Raw genomic sequence first — 19,119 nt, 5'->3', positions numbered from 1 at the left:
GATAAATATTATGGAGTTTATACAGCTGTCATTTGTGAGGCACGGATTTGCTCCTACTCTTTTTTACCTCTGCTCACATTTTGATCATGAGGCTAAAGCATGAGATACAGCCTGCTTGTCTCAGGCATCTCATTTATCTCCAAATGGAAGATGCCGGGTGGGTCAGTCCTTCTAAAGTAGATCCCCAAGTTTCCGTGCTAGGGTCATGGAAAACTGGCTTTCTCCTGTCAGCCTCCAGCTGAAGGGTCACTGGGCTTTGGCCACTCTCCTGTGAATCCTTCCTGGAATCTTGCACAGGAATTTATCTCTGTTTCACATAGAGGAACATGTGTGTGTGGTCTGGGAACATCTGTCTGCCGGATGTATGGCAGTCAAGTGTTCAGGCTGGATTGTTGTATCTCACCTGAAGTGTATATGACTTCCAGTTCCTCCCCAGTGCCAGCTTCTGTCAGAGGTACCCAGAGATGGGGAACCTTGCTCTGCACTGTGGGCTGGGGTGTGAGCTGCAGCCGTGAGCAAACTGGGGTGTTTTCTCTATAAAGTGTTTTAGACAACACAAGTGCTTCCCATAGGAAAAGTTGTCTGGTCTGTGCTTTGCATTGGCATGTCTGGATTCATGTTGCACCTAATTTCAGCATTTGGTGGTGGGAGGTGAACAAGGCACATGTATTAAGGGCTGCTTCTGCTCTTCTTTCTGCTTCCCAGGGATATGAAGCTGGATGGTGGACGCCAGTGCCATTCTACTGGAGTGTGCCTGAAAGAGATAATTGGTCTTGAAGGTGTGGAGCTCGGAGCAGATGGGAAGGTGGGGATGCTTCAGTTCTTACTCCCTCAGATTTTATGTTATAAGGGAGAAAACTGGCTTAACTAATAACAAGCGCAAATATAACATGTAGTGTAACGCAGTAGTTAAAGCACAGTATGTGCAACTGTAAATAAGCTTAGCAGAAATTCATGAGGACTGTCCAAGCTGTCAACACAGACAACTCTGTATCCTTGAAGAAATTTGCCTCTGGCAATATCTGAGTGTGCAAAGCATTACTGAATTACACAGCCTTCCCCTGGCTCTAGCAGGAGTTATCACTGCAGGGTATATTGTCAGGAGCTTGAGAATAATTTCTGGTGAGAGTTGTAGCTGTAATTCTGTTTGCTTTCAGTTGTATTTAATAACATTTTGCTTAATATTTTTCCAGAGAGCAGAAAGACAGTGGCACAAATTTGTTGAGTCTTTCAAAATCCAGGACCTCATTCATTTGAATAGAATAAGCAAATATGAATCTTTAGGGAAGTGATCAATTTTAAAGAAAAATGTTGAGGAGAAATGGTTTTAATCATAGAAGAAAATATTTCTTCCTGAAAGCCTGATTTACTTTCCACAGTTCAGTTTTACTCAGTCTGCTGTCATATATGGATTTAAAGGCCCTGGGTCAATGCTGCTACACATGTTGTGCTCACCTAACCAGGTGTCAGGCCAGACCACAGGCTGTAAATTCTTGAGGACAATCTGTCTGCTTATAAATAATGAAAGCTCACATGTTTTATTTGATACCTGTTCTGACCTCCTCATAAACCAGTCTAGAGTCTCAAACTCATTTTTTTTTTCTTCAATGCAATGTTATTGTTGGAAAATGAGCCAACGAGAAGCAAGGCATAGCTTTTTCTTGGCCAGGGGTACAGACAGAGAATCAGTGCACTCTAAAAATAATTTTGTCACAAGTTACTCATTCACACTTAGTCCATGTTGGGGGGGCTAGTAAATGATCTCCCACAACCATTGCTGTGAACTGGAGCTCACTTATTACATCAATAAGACTCTGCCAGACAAAGTCCTGAGAAAGAAAAATAGAGGAGAAGGTGCTTCAGTTTAGCAACATTTAAGTGATTTGCCTCTGGCAGCTGTGTGCTGAGGGACCCATATGGGTGATGTTAGTTCAGTAAAGAAGCTGCTGAAATGTGCTACAGAGAAGGCCCACCGGAAAAAACCTGACCAAACTGATATGTTTTTAAATCTGACCCTTGAGCAGGATTTTGTAAATCCAGTGTATTAGAGCTTGTGTGTGTGTGTGTTTTGCTGAAGAATTAATGCCTTTGCAAAAGCATTTTTTGCATGGATAAACTGACTGCACTGAAGCAAATGTAGGTGACTGGTTTTTATTCATCTGTGCCTGACTACTGAATCCAGAAAATCCTCCACTAATTTGGCTTCTCTTGCTTCCAGTTGGAATGCACCAAAGGCATCCCACTGCATCTAAGCTGGGCTGAAAGTAACTGTCTGTCCATTCTGACTTTTTTTTTTTTTTTTTTTAGACGGTTTCTTATACACAGTTCCTATTTCCCACCAATGCTCTGGGAACTCGGAGGAACACGATAGACTCCACCTCATCTTTCTCCCAGTTTCGCAATGCAAGCCATCGTAGCCTTTCTTTGGGAAGAGCTAACAGCACCCAGGGGAGCATTGATGCAGGTAACTTCTCAAGTAGCTCATTTTAACATCCTTGGGTACCCTGATGGTAGGCAGTTATTGCAAAGGACTGACATGTGTTTTAGTCTCTCCATGAGCTTAAACTAAATAAGATACAGTCTTCTGTTTCGGGTGCAGCACAGCTTATTCCATATTTGCTTAGAAAGCTTGTCTGTGGAGGATGGAAATTACATAAACAAGCACGCTGGTCGTATCGACAGCCCCGATGGCACCCAGCATGCCTCCTCCTGCCAGCAGCATTGTTTGTCCCTCCTGCACCAGGCTCGTCCTTACCTTCCTTTACCATGGAAAATTTACAGTGGCAACACAGTAGTCATAAGCTGAAGGTGTAAATTCCGCTTGTGACCTTTGTTAGGCTGGAAAGGGCTGTGTTTACAAAACCGGACACAAAACATAAGCCAAAGCACTATATGCTTAAAATACTTTGGTATGATAAATGAAACAAATCAAAACATCTGCTTGAACAGATGAAAACTTGCTGCCAGGAATAAAAGTCACTGTGGAGCTTGATGTAATTCTGCAGTTCTCTAACCCCTAAATTCACATTTACCGGGTAATTTGTAACCTCTAGGTCCTCTGTATCTTGGCAAATCATGTTAGTACAGAAATACTTAGAGTTGTCAAGACTTAGAGCAATTTTTCATCTCTTTAAAAAATCTTGAATGGAGATAATATTGTGCATTATCTGTGAATTCATTTGCCACTTCTGTTAAGTCCAGAGATTTCTTGGTGTAATGAATTCCTCTCAGAATTCTATATCTAAATTGTTGTTTTATAGGTAGCGACCTGGGAGACTTTGTTGAATACGACCCAAATCTTTTAGATGATCCCCAGTGGCCATGTGGCAAACATAAGCGGGTTTTAATATTTCCTTCCTATATGGTAAGTGATTCTGTGTAGGACAGAGAAATTCCAGTAACAAAATCCTGAAGGTGGAGGCTTCCTTTGGCAGTATTTTAAGAAGACTGTTATTATTTTTAATCTACTAATAAGAGCTGTTCGGAATGCTTTGTTCTAAATGACAGTTACTTCTCAAGACATGTTAAAACAAACTTGTGGAGGTATTACAAAAGCAAACACTTCTATTACTGCTGTATTTCATAAATGCTTTAGATGAAAGGCTTGTTCAAACAATGCACTCATTCTCTGGCATTCAGAGGAAAATTTATACTTCCTCAAACTGGCACCTATTACAAAATAGGAAGATGCCCATTGGGGTTTTTCTGAAGTCATGAAGTTACTCTGTGTTTTGATGCTAATCATTCACTTCTCTGAACAGCTTGGTTTCCCAGGTATTTATTTCACCATGGGATAGTCCTTCCTTTAATTGCAGCAATTGTGTGCAGAGCCTGTATATTTCTCACTACATCCAAACTCTTAACAATACAGACACATAACTGTTCCATGGTCTGTGCTCTGACTAAATGTTCTCTGTGGTGAGAGACTTCTGTAGCCTTTTGTTTTTTTTTTTTTTGATTGCTCCAAGTCTGTAGATTAATATGGGTGGACTGTTGCAAGATGCAGTGCAGTCACACACATGTGAGCCTGTATCTGTCTGGGTTATACATCCAGAGTAATAATAGGCAGTAGGATAAAGATTTATTTTTTCTCCCCCAAAGTGGTGACCTACTACTCTTATCTTTATACAGATATGATAGGATTTGAAACATTGAGGTCTAAAATGTTGTCCATGTTCTTGTTTAATTTGGAACAGAAGACACTATTTAAGAAACTGCTAATGTATGTAAAGGTACAGCCTTTGTATGTTCTCATCTGCCCCCCATCCCAGGGGAAATTTGGCTCTCCTTCTTTATTAGGTGCTCCTTCTTCAAAATAAGCTCTAAGTGTTTCATGGGGATTGAAGATTATCTCCTTGCTAGCAGGAATGTTCTGTCTGTTGCACACAGAGGCTTAATTGAGTTCTGAAGCTGTGTTTATTCTAGATTTTCAAATGGGAAGTCAAGAATGTCCTCTGCTTACTTGCTGCCGGTTTTCCTTTAAGGGTTGGCGAGCTATTTTTTGGCATTTCTGTAGCTTTTATAGCAGCTGCATCTGTGTGGGAAAATATTTGTCAGGTTTTGATATGGTTACTGTCATGGTCAGGGAACTGTCTTCCCTCAAGGAGGAAGACATTGTTAGCCAACATCCAAAGGGAACATAGCTCTAGCAGTCATGGCTGTGTTTCTGACCTTCCTCAGGCTGTGAGTGTCTGCCAGGTCCCCTAAAATCACCTGAGATCTTTGATCCCTTTTTAACTTGATGTTCTCATGGACATAGTTAAGTGAGTCAAAATGGGGGAGCCAGGATGTCATCCTGCAAGGAAGTTCTCCATCCAGGAGAGGGTATTCAGTGCCACTTTTCTCTGTATGTTGGTTGACCAAAGCATTTCAAAGTCTTATATTTGTACTTCTGTTGTAAAAAGGAGCTGCCTGGGGATTTGAAAAGGAGTATGACTAGATGCCCTAAAAGTGAAAAATGGACTTCAAGGACAGTTATTTAAATCATTGTCATTGTTTGTCTAGAATATATTTGCATTGACAGGGATCTCCCTGATTTTTAATTTTCTCTAGGGATTAATTGCTGCTGTGTCTGAAATAATGTCTTACTTGACAGCTGAGGGTTTTTTTCCTGAATTTGCCTTCCAGACATCACTTCTTCAGCACTGCCTGAGGGTCTGTGGGACTCCCATCTCCCTTTCTGAAGGCAGACACTAATCTAAGAAGGGTTTGAAGGACACTAAGTGCTCTGTTTCTTTTGTTGAGGGGGATCCCAGGCGGGTGCCAAGGGCTCTGTCTTTGCCTGCCCACAGCCGAAGCAGCATAGCTGTGATGCCATGCAGCAGCTGCACAGCCTTGCAAGAAACTGAAGGGTAGATGGCTGTTCTTCAGTGCTCAGCTGAAAGATTTTATAACGTGCTGGTGCTTCTTTCAGCCAAGAGAAGGGAGAAAAAGTAGTGCTGGAGTGTCCTGGGAGCTTGCAGGTTAAGTAGGATTTTTCAGTTTGGGCAAAGGCTTGTTCATAGAGCCGAATATAAGGCCATATTTGCCATGTAGGAGACTTTACTCACATCTGTTATAGGCTTTCCTGACTCTACTGGCATTCCCTCCCCCTCTCCCTGCAGTTCACATCAGTGTGAGCAAGAGCTTAATAGGTTCATAATTCCAAGTAATTTATCCCCCCCAGATATAAAAATCGGTGCACGCCGCAATTAAAGCAGATTGCAGTACGGGGCCGGAGAGAGACCTGTGGTCTTTTCTTGACCATGCAGAGCCACTGCAGCAGTGCCAGCCCTCTGCCAAGTGCCTGCAGAGGCCGGGAGCTGGGTGGAATCTGGCTGTAATTGCTGCCTCTCGCAAGTGCCGGAGCAGCTGAGAGCGGCTCTGATGTCAGTGCCCAGCATTTTGTTGTGCGCGGAGAGCTGCAGCTTGTAATCAAAGTTTCGTTACTTGGCCAGGATTTAGCATTAATGCTTGACAGCTGCAAGCTTGTAGATATTCCCCTCACCCCTCCTTATGGATGTCAGAGCAGTTAATGGGGGGAAGGTGTGGAAGTGGAGTGGATGCTGGGCTGCGTCACTGCCTGCGGGATAGAGCTGTATGCTCTGATATTACTCCCATGAGCCTGGCTTGTGCTTTGCAGGCCAGGATTTTTCCTCTGGGAAAGCTCTGTTGAGATCTGTGTGAATACTGCATCAGTAAACACTGCAGGCTTTATCCCGAGGCATAAGACAGACAAAATGTGTGGTTGGAGTTTACTCAGAAATGCATGCAACTCTGTGTGCTCAATTTTTGTGGAGCCTGAATTTATCATCACTGACGTTGACTTTATAGTCTTTTAATTTTACTGAGCTGAATTAGCCCTGGCTCTTGCAGAGAAGTGTTAGCTGCAGGTCCTCAGCTGTTTTCAAAGAGAAGCTGAGCTTCCTCCTTGCAGATGGCTCTAGGGAAGCAGAAGTGCTTTTGGTTTGGTCTGGGTTTTTTGTTTTGTTTTGTTATGTTTGGGTTTTTTTGGGTTTTTTTTTTTTTGTCGTGAAGTCCTAGGCTTAACAGAGCATACACTTCCCTGTTGCATTTGTAAAAGTAATACCCATAAATTGCCTGTCAGGGGACAATTCTGAAAGTATTCTTTAATACTTTCCCAATACAAGTTCTATGACTTGTATTAATTGTATGAGTTATAGTCAAACTCTAGTCTGCCCTGGAGAAATTATTTCATTTTGTGTTGTCTTTGTAGGAGAGTCTGCAATCTCTGCCGCAATATAAACAGTAAGAGATAGAAAAAATTCATGCTGGGGGGTGGGGGGGAAGGGAAACATCATGTCATGGTTAACAGATGTCTTCCTGGCTGATACTGCTAAAACAGGAATTTGTGCAGATTCTTAAATCTCTCTAGAACAGGAACTTTATCTACCAGACTAAGCATTAATTTCTTTCCTCGAATCTCATGTTGGCTAGCATATGTACAGACTCATCAATGCCCCCCGGTCTCTCTGCATTCTTTCCAGCAGAAACTCCTTCTGTGCTGATCTAGAAAACTCATTCTCAACAGGCTTGAGGCTGTGTTGGTAACACAGGAGCATGCTAGCTGGTCACTGTGTGCTGCCAAAACTTGCAGCAGAAGAAGGAAAGCCCAGATCAGCAGCACATTAACTTTGAGTGACCCTTCTGTAGTCGCATCCCTGAAATATCCATCTATATCTGTGCTCAAGGGATACACGTGGAATTAGGTTTGGGTACTGAACTACAATGTCAGCGTGTTGGTTTAATTATATAAAAGCAAATTGACATTTCCACACCACTAATGAAAGAAGCATGTCACAAAAGTCTGCAGAGCTGTTGCAGTGCCTGTCTGGCAGCTTGCACTTGCCAGGTACTGTGTTAGTGGTGAGCACAGCTGGGCTGTGTTACCTAATATTAGTCCTCCAGTATGATTTTAAAATTAGAACTGCTTGCTGCTCCAGCCCTTTGGTCTAACAAAAGCCCTGCATGACGATATAATGCATTTGGTCTCTCGTTCCCCTGTTCTGTCTTTCACAAGGAGCACCAAGGTCAGGCAGACTCCACTGCAGCCAGTGTCCTTCAGTGCTGTCACCCTGTTCTTCAAGCCACTTCTGTAGCTGTATATTAAGTATCTCCAGACTGCTTTTTTATCAGCTACTGACCTTGTACCCAAAAGTCTCAGGGAGCAGAGGATAGCAGTGATAGATAATCATATATAAATCTTGTGCTCTATGCATTTGACTGTAGTAAACAACTATATTGAGAATAATTCCATAGTGTTAACAATATAAAATAAACTCGTTTCCATCCATGTACTTAACTACAAAGAGGCAGTTTGGAGACTATTTGCCTTGTGAAATTCAAAATCTTTCAGTTTAAGGTCGTTGAATGTTAATAACTTTGTAACAACAGAAACATCTTATTTTAGTCTTATCTTTTCCCTTTTCAGAATTTTATTTATAATTTGGAATAACTCCCATTTCCCTTCACAGTTTAAAGTCTCCTCTCTATTAGGATTTCCCATATATATGCATCATAAACCATAAGTATATGAATTAGGTTACTAGCAGTTGATAGGTACGTAGCAGGTCACCTAAGGGATGCACTAAAGTAGTCAGAGAGTGCAGAGTTATTGACTGCTTTCCTCTTCTTGTGTGGCTGAGAACTTATCAGTGACCTACCAAAACGTCTGTTTCAGGTATCAGTCTTCTGTCTGCTCTCTGTGAAGTAGATTTACCGGGGGTACACAGTAACAACAGCTGAAGAGAGCCTATCATACATCTTTCATTTTATTCACCTATTTTATTCTGATTTTATCCTTCTTAAGCTAAGAGATAGAGGCATCCAAGCCTAGATCATCTTTTACTGGTTGCGTGCCAAGGTAGGATTTATTTTCAACAATATTTCATCCTGCCAGTCTTTCCAACCATTTCAGGCATTCTCTCTCCTCTCATATTTATGAAACTATATATACAGCTTTCCTATGAGAAAGCAGCTGCTTGAAAACGCTTGTGAATAGCACGCGAGCTGAGCTCCCAAGTTCAAAACTGCCAGCCATGCAAAAAAGTGTGCAGAGTAGAGACTTGGGCCGAAGCGTTTATCACGCTGTCCAGGCATCTGTCAGCTGCCATATATCAGGGCTTTCATTTGTCTTGTGCAGCTTCCATTGCCAAAGTAAAATATACATACACAGATTTGTATACAGGGAACGTAACAGAGCCCACGAAGGAGTTTTGCTGAATGCTGAACTGAAATGTGTTCCGTGCAAATAAGCTGTGAGAAACGAGACAGGCAGTTCTGGATGACAGAAGTTAAAAACACTGGAGATTAGAGTATGAGAGAGACAGTTTAGTAGTTCCCAGTGCCTTGTTCTTGTGTCTGACAGCTCTGGGAGTACAGAGTGTCTGCCTGGTAGGGAGTAATATTATGTATAAGAAAGCATGTTTGGATAGAGAAAAGCTGTGCTCCTTTCAGGGAAATATTTGAAAACCCTTCATGAAATTTGGAGCATCAGTATTATCATAGCCCTGACCCAGGCAATACCAGAATTGTCCTCGGCAGACAGTCATGTGTTTTCCTTCACATGGCAGCTTCATGTGGGCCATGCAGGCAGCTCAAGTGCAGTGACGTGGCCTAAAACAGAAGAGAAGCGTAAATGCTGAGCAGGGAGCAGGCACAGAAGGATGATGTTGTGTCCAAGCCCTCCTTTGTCAGATCCCAGCTGGTTCTTGTGGGTTGCTAGACCACCCCAGAGCTTTCTTCCACTCCCTTACTGGTGGGCAGGGGCAGCAGTGGGGGTTGCTGCTCTGTGGCAAGCTGTTTGTAGGGTGCATGAGATACCCTGAGCAGGTTCAGGACTGGGGACCAAGATTCCTATGTAGCCTCATGAGTGCTGTGCCCCAGCAACAGGGGGTACTCAGGTGCCTGCTCAGAAACCATTTGGAAGGGTAGCTGATTTAATCACTCAACAGATGCTAATACCCAGCATTGCTTTTAAACTACTTCTCAACAGATATTTTCTAGGAGTATATTCTGCCTGCCTCTCTGCTGGGCATTTCTGTAGGTATCAGCTGGACAAGCAGCATCCTGTTGCTCAATGTTCAGCTTCTGCAGCAGCTGCGAAGGAAAAAAAATCAAGGGACAAAAAAGTAGACTTGTACAAGTCCTTTCCTTGAGAATAAGGGCAGTTAGCTGAGCTCTCCAGCATGGCACTGACAAGATGAGGTAGCTGCCTTAGAGCCAGTGTGTTCAAACATGCTGCTGTTATCCTGTTACATGAATCAAAACCAGCACACACCAGCTTTCATCTGGATTTCATTACTGTGATTTGTATTGTAGAGACTGTTGTCTCACAGGAAGCGGCAGTATTCAGAGTTGGAGAGGGGGAGATCCTTATCAACAGGACAGAATTGACAAATCTCCATGTTTAAAAATAACCATACCTCTTTACTGTTCTCAGTTTTAAGCTGTCTGCTTAGTCTCAAGCCTCTTAGCACTTTGCTTTAAATGAAATTTTTTAAAAGAGCTTTTCTCCTTCCAAAGAGAATATAGCTGAATTCTGGCAAACCTCCCACAGGCTGGAGGAGTCCCAGGTAAAACAAGTCGGTGCCTGCAGAGCAGCCATGGGGAAAGGTGCATCCCAGGGGGCTGCTGCTGCAGCTGAGTGGCAGAGCCCAGGGCTTGCTCCCCCTCTGCACAGTGGCCCCCAGAGTCACCCTGACACCCACTTGTTAGAGCTGAAAGTAGCTGAAGCTTGGTGTCTGGCACAACTCCTGTGCAGCCCTTCAGCCAGGTCTGGAGGATGGACAGGCCCTCCCTCCCTCTGCTGCTGTGCCCTTTCTGTGGGGAAGTGATTTCTGTTGTGCACATAAGCAAAAGAAGAAGATAACCTGGAGAGATCTAAAAGCAAGTTAATTAAGATAAAACTGTGAGCTCTGTGGTAATGAAGAACAAACAATGGGCCCTTAGGTAGTGAAGCATGAAATAAAGTGTCAGGTAGCTTTGCACAGTAACACTGAGCTCCCTATTTGTAGGATTGCCCACGACAACTGAAAAATACTGGTGGTAACTAAAATCATCTTTACATTTAATAGGAAGTATCTGGTTAGCGTTGCTTGGCTCTGTAAGCAAGAGCAGCATGAACCCATGTTTCTATATCCTGAGTAGCAGACAGCAGTGGTCTAAATTAGATGTGGCTTGTTTTAGTGTCCTCTTGCAGCAGTACCAAGAGGAAGCCTCTTAACACACAAAACTCCCAGTGTATCTGTACATCAGCAGCACCCAGCTTGCTGATGATCCTTTGGCAACAATACCAAGGAGTAGGCAGTCAGGCTGCAACATTCCAGGGAAAGAAGGGAAAAGGGATAGTTGTTAAGATCTTAATTCTTCTGCTTTAGACGTCTGAGGCCTGCCAGGTGAGATGAAGCATGTCAGAAGCTGTCTGCAGTGAGGAGCCACGGCTGCATGGGGTGTGCATACATCCTTCCAGCCTCAGTGGGGGTAAAACCAGGCAGGCCCACACATTCCATTGAAGGCTTTCCCACTGATCCTGGGTAGGGCAAGGCTTCTCCTCCTGGTCTTTTCCTCTCTTCCTTTTATTCAGGTGTGGCAGCACATTGCCTGCTTCAGCATCAAGGCAGCTTATGAATTTTTAACCTCAGGGGCACTGCACTGTCTGCCTGAACCTGCAGTCAGACTCATCCATACACATGCAGGGATGCAGGTGTGGCTGAAGAGTGTTGGTGTGGCAGAATGGCCCATGTTTTAAAACGTGTTCATGACCATAACAACATCCTGTGGCAAAAACTTGGGGTTTTACTCTCTATTATGTTTGCCTCAAATACTGCTGGGCCCTATTCAGGGGAAACACAAACTCTGCTCTGTTTTGAAGTCCTAGTATGTCAGTACCATATCTCCTAAATAAATTGCAGGAAAAGTTAGGTGTGTTTTATACTCCTTCATGCTTATTTTGGAAACAGAGAACAACATGACTGGATAAAGGGAATTGTCTGGTTTCTCTCTAGAGCCATTGCACTTTGTATTCCCCAAGCCCTTCCATATATAATTTTAATTATAAAAAAAAATGTCTGAAAACATATTCAGTCAGTCTTTTTGACTGATTTCAATTCCCATGAGGATATATTACAACAGAGCTCCACCTTCTATAAAGGCATAACGTACAGCAAGGGTTTTGCATGCCTCTTTCCACCTCTTGTTGTTTGGTGTTAACAGCCCTTTGCCGTAATACAGATTAATCAAAACCAGAAGGGAAATACTGTTTTATGAGCAGGAGAATTCACTGCACTATCAACTGCTGCTCTTTTACATGCTTGAGGCTGGCAGGGAGCTGCTGGATGCCTGGGGATCAGGCTGCCCCCCAGGTGCCCAAGCTGGGGCTCCTCTCCACTTCTGTCCAATGGGCAGAACTGCCATAGCTTGGAAGAGAATTTACACATTCCCAAAAGAAAGGTTGGTTTGTTGTTGAGCTGATAGATTTTGGCCAGGTGAATGATAACAGAGGATTTGGGCAGAATGCTATCTGAACAAAGACTAAGGGAACAAGAGAAGTGCTGGACACCCACAGATGCAGGTGCTGTGTTGGTTGGGAGAACTCTCTGCAAACTGGGGAGATTCCTTAGGCTGGAATAGGAAGCCCAAAGGAGACAGAGAGCTGTACACTTTGAATGTTGTCCTTACTCTTTTGTCCATTTACTGCCTAACTTACCACATTGCTGCCTTCCACTCTACTGAGTGACCTGCCATACAAGCTGATTACTTACTTTATCATAAATGTATGCTACAGCAGTCAAAATTTGTTTAAAAGTGGTTTCTTTAAAGAATCAATTTGAGAGAAACTCAGAATGGATCTCAGAACCACATGGAGGTATGCACCAAAATCTAGTCATCATATCAGTTATTGTGATGGGGTTTTTTTAATCTTACAAGACTTCTCAGGTGGGTTTCATCCACACACATTTATCTTAAAATCACTCATAGCAATACTTGGAGGATGCTAATGAGGTATGTATTGTTCAAGGCCTGAATAGGTTACTTGTTTTGTCAGCCACAAATAAATAGTTGCCTTAGTTCAGACTTCATTTTCCTGTCTGCTGAAAGCATTGGGACTGACTGGCACTTGTTTGGGATTTCCTGTTTCTGGGAATTGAGTGATCTTCTTTGTTGCAAACTAAAAGAGTAATTTTCTCTTGACGTGTGTTACAGACCACGGTCATAGACTACGTGAAGCCATCAGATCTCAAGAAGGACATGAATGAGACTTTTAAGGAGAAGTTCCCTCACATCAAGCTAACCCTCAGTAAAATAAGAAGGTACGTTGCAAAGCTCAATAAGGCTGCAACGTGATGCAGCTGTCTCACATGTCAGTGCAATTCCTGCTGTACATGAGAGGAAGCACAGCTCTGATTGATCTTCCAGGAGCAGTGACCAGCAGAGGTGCAGAGTAAGTCAGATGATTGCTTTGATTACTGGGATGAGTAAACAGGATAGAGGAATGTGCAAACATGCACTGGTCAGGTGTCAAACACAGCATCTAGCAGGATGAGGATGAGAGCTGGGCATGCACTGTATTAAAATACTCAAAAAAATAACACAGGAGTCTCTAAGCTCATGGCACTTGGCTTAAAAAGAGACTGAGGAAAGAGAAGTGCTGACTTTTGTGCCTTGGCCAGAAGCAAAAAGAGTAGTTGGCTTCACAGCAGAGTTGTAATATTCCATCTCTGTTTCTGGTGTAGCAGGCTAGACATACTGCTCCACTGAAGTAATGATAATTTCATTTGACCCTAGTGGCCAGAAGGACACTGAGCCACACTGCTCAGTAACCAGGCAGTGCTGCAGTAGATGGGCAGAACTGTCAGTTTGGATTTGACCGACCATATCCCGCAGCAAAAGCAGCGTACAGAGCACCAATAATGAAAATGTTATTATGATATAAATATATATACACTAAACAAATGTATGCAGTGTAAGACCTCTGATAAAATATTGTTGCTAAAAATGTCAGAGCTTTTTTCGTTGCTTTTATAGTTTGACACAACTGTCTTTTGGGGGCAGTGCGGGTGATGTAAAAATTTGCCATGAAACGTGCCCCCAAAACAGAATAAGGGTATCTGCCCAGCAAATTATGTTTTCCCTGCCATTTGACTCAGGAGGAATCTCTGAAAGCGTGGCTCTTAGGGTGAAAGGAGAAATGCTTTAAAATTCACCTCACGGCATATTTGTCTGGTCTCTTTACTCAGCTTGAAGAGAGAAATGCGCAAGCTTGCTCAAGAAGAATGTGGTTTTGAAGAGCCCACAGTGGCCATGGCCTTTGTCTACTTTGAGAAGCTCGCTCTCAAGGGGAAGCTGAACAAGCAGAATAGAAAGCTTTGTGCTGGAGCTTGTGTTCTTTTAGCAGCCAAAATTGGCAGTGACCTCAGAAAACATGAAGTCAAGCATCTTATAGATGTACGTATCTATAGGACTCCAGTGTTCCATCTGCATGAAGTGCCAGTGTGTGGTCTGTGCAAGTCTGTTTGTCAGTGGACATGCTCTCCTCTAGGCTTCCAGCTGTACAGCCAGCTAAATATCTTTTCTTGTTACCCATTTTTGTGGAAGCAGTAGTGATCAATGTCCCTGCAGAGGTGTGGGAAGCTTGTTTGATGGGATAGAAGGTCCTGGTGTCAGATGCTGTGAGGTTTGAGGTGTATATGACTGTCATTCTGGCAATACAAGGCACCAAGTGAACCTTCAGGAAATTAATTTTGCTTTTAATTGTGTTTTCAGGAGTGTCAGTAAGGATTCTCCTTTGGGAATTAAATGCAAATACTAATTTCAAATGGAGTCCAATAGACATTTGTATTTCTTTTGTCAAGTTCAGCTTTTGGATGAGAAAGCCTAAGGAGGTGTTCCCATTAGAACACCTCAGTCCAGATGTTTTTTGCAGGGGGTGGGTCTTCTACCCACTTCACATGAAAGAGGTACCATGGGGGTGTTATGTCATAATCCTCTGCAAGCACCTAGGTACCAATATGATTTAATGCTACAGAAAGTTAGGCTAGTGTCTTGGTATGTGGCTACAACCAGCTCACTCAATGGAAGAGACATGGGATCATGGATGGGGGGCAAGGCTGGACTCATGCCCTCCTCCTGCAGTCACAGAGCTGGGCTGACAGTCAGTTTGTTAGAAAGCCCTCTGAATAATTACAAATTAAAAAAAAAATCAGCCAAGTGGAACTAGAAGATCTGGCCTCTCTTGCTATCTTGAAACGTTGGCCCATCCATAATACATTGAACTTTGCAGTAGACCCAGTGGGCAGAGAAGTAGCAAGCCAGGGAGATCGTAAGAGGATGAGGGGTGGAAATATCCTTGAGCAATTGGTTACAAGCCTGCTTGTAGCATCCACATCCAGTGAAAACACCAGAACCAATGGGAGGTTTAGTACCTTACAGCACAAAAACAACTATAAAACTCATCTCATCCCTCCTGAGGATAGCAGTTTCTATTATTCACTGTTCTTATGACACCTTCTGCCTCAGAAGTATTAAAATCAAATTGTGGCAGAATCGTTTCCCCAACAGGGCATTGTAGCACAGCCTAACACTGAAAGGAAAACTAGTGATTTCAAGGAGTGCAGGAAATTTGTGGACAATTACAAGATGCGTGTCTCCCATTACACAAGTGATTTTGATGTTTGCATGAAGCCAGGAATTTCCTGTTGCTGCAGTGGTAATCACTGTGATTGTTAGAAGATGTATCTGCTCACAGTGGAATGAGTGAAGTGACGAACGTGTCAGAAATAGCACGGCTGGCTGAGCTCTATGAGTTCACCTTCACAGTAAGGATTGGATACATCCAGTTCACACAGCTCTGATTTCCTAAAGCTAGAGCCATGCAAGTCGATCAGGACAGAAGTTTAATGACAGCAGCATGCGTGTTTTGAATAATGTCATTTGTGGGAAAGCTCTAGAAAGGCAAACCCTCGTTGAATTTTTGTTAATTTGTTTTTTTCCCCTTGGCTGTGGTTGCAGAAACTGGAAGAGAAGTTCCGGCTGAACAGGCGAGAGCTGATCGCCTTTGAGTTCCCGGTGCTGGTGGCCTTGGAGTTCGCTCTCCACCTTCCCGAGCACGAGGTGATGCCGCACTACAGACGCTTGGTGCAGAACTCCTAGCGCTGGCTGCCCGGTGGGGAAGGGGCTCCCGACTGTTCCCCCTTGGCTCTCCCGAGCCGCAGTTACTACTGGAAATGCAAAATCAGACTCCTAATACTTCGCTCTCTCTCCCCCCCTAAAACAGTTTTTCTGGCTACAGGAAATACTGCATCGACTCTTGGCTTTGATGAATTTATGTATCGTTACTTTCTCAAAGCAGGTGAAGACTGAGCTATTGGTAAATAGTTCACGTGCTGAAACTGGGTGGCAACTGACCCTACCTGTAGGGACTACAGCTATAAAAGTAGGCAAAAATTAGAAGGGCAGCCTCCATGACCACCCCTCTCTTCATCACACAAACCCTGGAAGCCCACTGAGTGCATTCTCGTAGCGCTTTTTCTACAGACCTGCTGCAAATTCCAAGAGGACTTCTTAAAGTGCAAAAGCTTTTAAAGAAGATATCTTCACTGTGTCAAAAAGAATGTGCCAATCTATTTTTGTATCAGCAATTGAAAGTGCACTTTTTCCTGTGGGGTATTTGTGTGTGTATCCGTGTGTGTGTGTGCGTGTGCGACGCTGAACTGATCTCAGTCCAGGTGGTTGGCTTAGCTGTTTCCAAGTGTATCAGTTACTGATGGTGAAGATCAAGGTGACCTTACACGTTTACTTCTTGAAAAATGTAACTACTGGAAAAGTGGTAAATGGGATCATTTTTGGACACTTGGGTTTTTTTATTCTCTGATCTTTCCAACATTGTACCATTGAAAGGATTACACTACTACTACTACTGCGAGAGAAGGATCAGCAACTGACCTTAAGTTTTCAGTCATGTTTGTGGTAAAGATGAAAGCATTAGTATAAGATTTCTGTGTCATGTTTTTTAAAAATATCTTGTGTTAAGCCACATGCATATTTTTAACCTTCGCACTTTTCCCACTGTGGAGATGGTTAGACTTGCACACTGTAGTGTTGTATTTCTGTGCTCTATGTTAGAGTGCGTAATAAGCACATTTATTGTGCTCTATCTTAAAACAGTGTTTTATTAAAAAAAAAAAAAAAAGAGTAGGGCTCAGCAGTATAACGGGTGTCTTAAGGCTCCAACAGCAGGGGCATCAGCCATGATAGTTTTGGGGTTTTAATTAGGATTGACTGTGCAAAACCTAAAATCTGTGCCCATTGAGATTCAGTTCCTTTAGACATTGCAGTACTGGAGTTTTATGGTAAAACTTCTTGCAGCTTCCCTAGTTCTGACTGGACACCCAGAGAGCTCACAGGCATTATCCAAGCTCCTGATGCTATATGCACACAAAGCTGATGCCATGCTGATGGACATGGTTCAATTGCTGTTATCATGTGGGATTCCACCCCTGCCCAATCTTCTCCTGTGCTGGTTCACTTACCAAGCCTTGCCCTCAACGTGCCCCACATGGATCCACTAAAGTCAAGTTATTACATTTGTGGTAATTATAAAATAAATAATAGTCTCAACTGTGAGATTTCAGCTGAAGCCTTACCTCTCTAAGTTTAGGAGTGCTTGCTCAGAGTATGGAAAGGGCTTGTGAGCAGAACGCAGAGAAGTGGGACATACCAGAGGATGCAAACACACTAATGCTTACTTTCTTTCACTCTTACTTTAATCAGTTTTACTATTTCCTTCAGTTAGGCCAGGAAACATCCAGTTTCTTTACCAGCTTTGATTCCTTTAAATTCTAGTATGAAAAAAGCCTGCATACAGTTTCTCTACAGGATCTGGAAAGGTTACACATCAGGACAAACGGGGAGTTTGTTTGATGCTACTGCTCTTCCCCCATTCTAAAGGGGCGGGTGACTATACTAGCTTACAGTTATTATTAATACTTACCTGATTACTGATATAGATACATTCCAACAGGGTTGGGGAGGAGGGGATGAAGAGGAAAGTGTGCACTTAAACCTTCCCAGTGTAACATCCCGTGTCGCTGCAACGCACGCGTCACTCAGCCAGCTGCAAAGTGAAGGGAGGGGGGCCCTTGACAGCACTCTTACTCCCTCCTCCTTCTTCTCCTAGCCCCCACACAGCCATGGAACAGTGGAGGCAAGAGCCTGCAGCACACCTGGAGCCTGCGGCTGCCTTGCTGGTTTATTCAGGCCAAAAAGGCAGTGGGTGTAGTGTGGACCTATGATCCAAAACAGTCTGTGGGTCAGCTAGGAGGGCTTCCGCCCTTGGCCCTATCCCTTTCCACCCAAATTGTGTATATACATTCAAGATTTGTTTCTGATTGCAGAGATCTGTTTCTAATAGCCACCACTCAAGACTAAGCAGAAGCTTTACCTTTCCACAAAGGCTTCTCCCTTTTGCTTTTGAGTCTGATTTTTTTTCTTATATTGCTTTATAGCATTGCAGGGAAAAAGCAAATTGTGATTGCAAGATGCAGACTAAAGAATGACAGTCTTACAGTAGTCTTTAGAGATGCTATTGAATCAAGCTGTCACATTTTTTGCCTTCTGTGCTGCTACCCAACCCTGATCTACAGTTTACACAGATTTCTGGGATGAAATCTGATTGCTGGCGACTTTCTGCTTTTCATTGTCGTTGCTGTTGTTTTGGGGGCAGAAAAGGGTTTCAGAGTGATGTTCAGTTACAGTTTGAATGTGGAATAAACACTTAAGGTGGTGATGATGTTGCACTGTTCACTTAGGAACATATATAAAGCCATATGTTGCTAGATTTCAGAGCACAAAGCTTGGTCAGTACAATTATGATTAGGACAATGGGCAGAAGTTTCCCCCCTTTTCTGCCCAACCTTGGGAAAATTCAGACTGAAGAGGTAGAGAGAATCTGTACCAAACAAAAAACATGTTGATTGTTTTCCTTTGTCTTACATGGCAATGAGTGTTGATTTACAAATGATTTTAGGTTCAACTTTAAATAGTTTGGGAAAATAATCCATTCCATATAACTTGTTCTGTTTTGAAATTATATACCGTATGCTCTACCATGCAGAGTTTATTCCTTTTCTAAAAAAAAATGAATAAAATTTTAAAAAAAAATTGAAAAACACAGACTCTTTTCCACCAGTGACAGTATGTAAGGTGATTCTGTCTCTCATCTGTTTGTGAAAAGCGGTTTGGTTTTGTCTCCCCCTGGGACACACAGCTGCTTATTAATAAGCCAGTGGTGGGGTTGCCAAAGGCCATCTCCTGGTATTCAGCTCCCTGCAGGGCCCTCACTTCAAACATTTTCCTTCCATTCAAGATCATAACCTTCTTCCCAGACTGTTGTTTTGGGTTTGTTGGGATTTTAAGCCCTTCTTTTTTGGCAACACCTGGAGATGCCAGAAGCAGGGTCTCTGAGTCCCAGCTGTGGGTATGCCAGAGGATGAGGCACAGGCAGGCTCCTCACCACTGTTCATACTTCATGACCCCTTGTTCACAGGAGAATTAGGAATGCATTACTTTGGTTTATCCCAGGTGGTGTTAAAACAGCCCACCTGCCAGTTGTAGTTCACAAGC

At 43.1% G+C, this 19,119-nt stretch overlaps 1 protein-coding gene across 1 annotated transcript in view; it reads left to right on the top strand.

The window, feature by feature from the left end:
• CABLES1 (Cdk5 and Abl enzyme substrate 1) overlaps positions 1–18,667 on the top strand; it is a 70,732-nt gene extending 52,065 nt beyond the window's left edge. Inside the window, exons 5-10 of the mRNA XM_005517438.3 lie at positions 706–805; positions 2,308–2,464; positions 3,261–3,364; positions 12,703–12,809; positions 13,737–13,944; positions 15,508–18,667. Coding sequence (XP_005517495.2) covers positions 706–805; positions 2,308–2,464; positions 3,261–3,364; positions 12,703–12,809; positions 13,737–13,944; positions 15,508–15,648 — 817 coding nt within the window. The 3' untranslated portion in view covers positions 15,649–18,667. The remainder of the gene's footprint in view (positions 1–705; positions 806–2,307; positions 2,465–3,260; positions 3,365–12,702; positions 12,810–13,736; positions 13,945–15,507) is intronic.
• The last annotated feature ends 452 nt before the right edge of the window (positions 18,668–19,119 follow it).

The sequence above is a fragment of the Pseudopodoces humilis genome, chromosome 1, assembly GCF_049639895.1.
Source record: "Pseudopodoces humilis isolate 2021_Gansu_Grassland_sample_001 chromosome 1, ASM4963989v1, whole genome shotgun sequence".
NCBI classification, from domain to species: Eukaryota; Metazoa; Chordata; class Aves; order Passeriformes; family Paridae; genus Pseudopodoces; species Pseudopodoces humilis.
The sequence above is the reverse complement of the archived record's forward strand: the minus strand, read 5'-3'. Positions and strand labels throughout refer to the sequence as shown.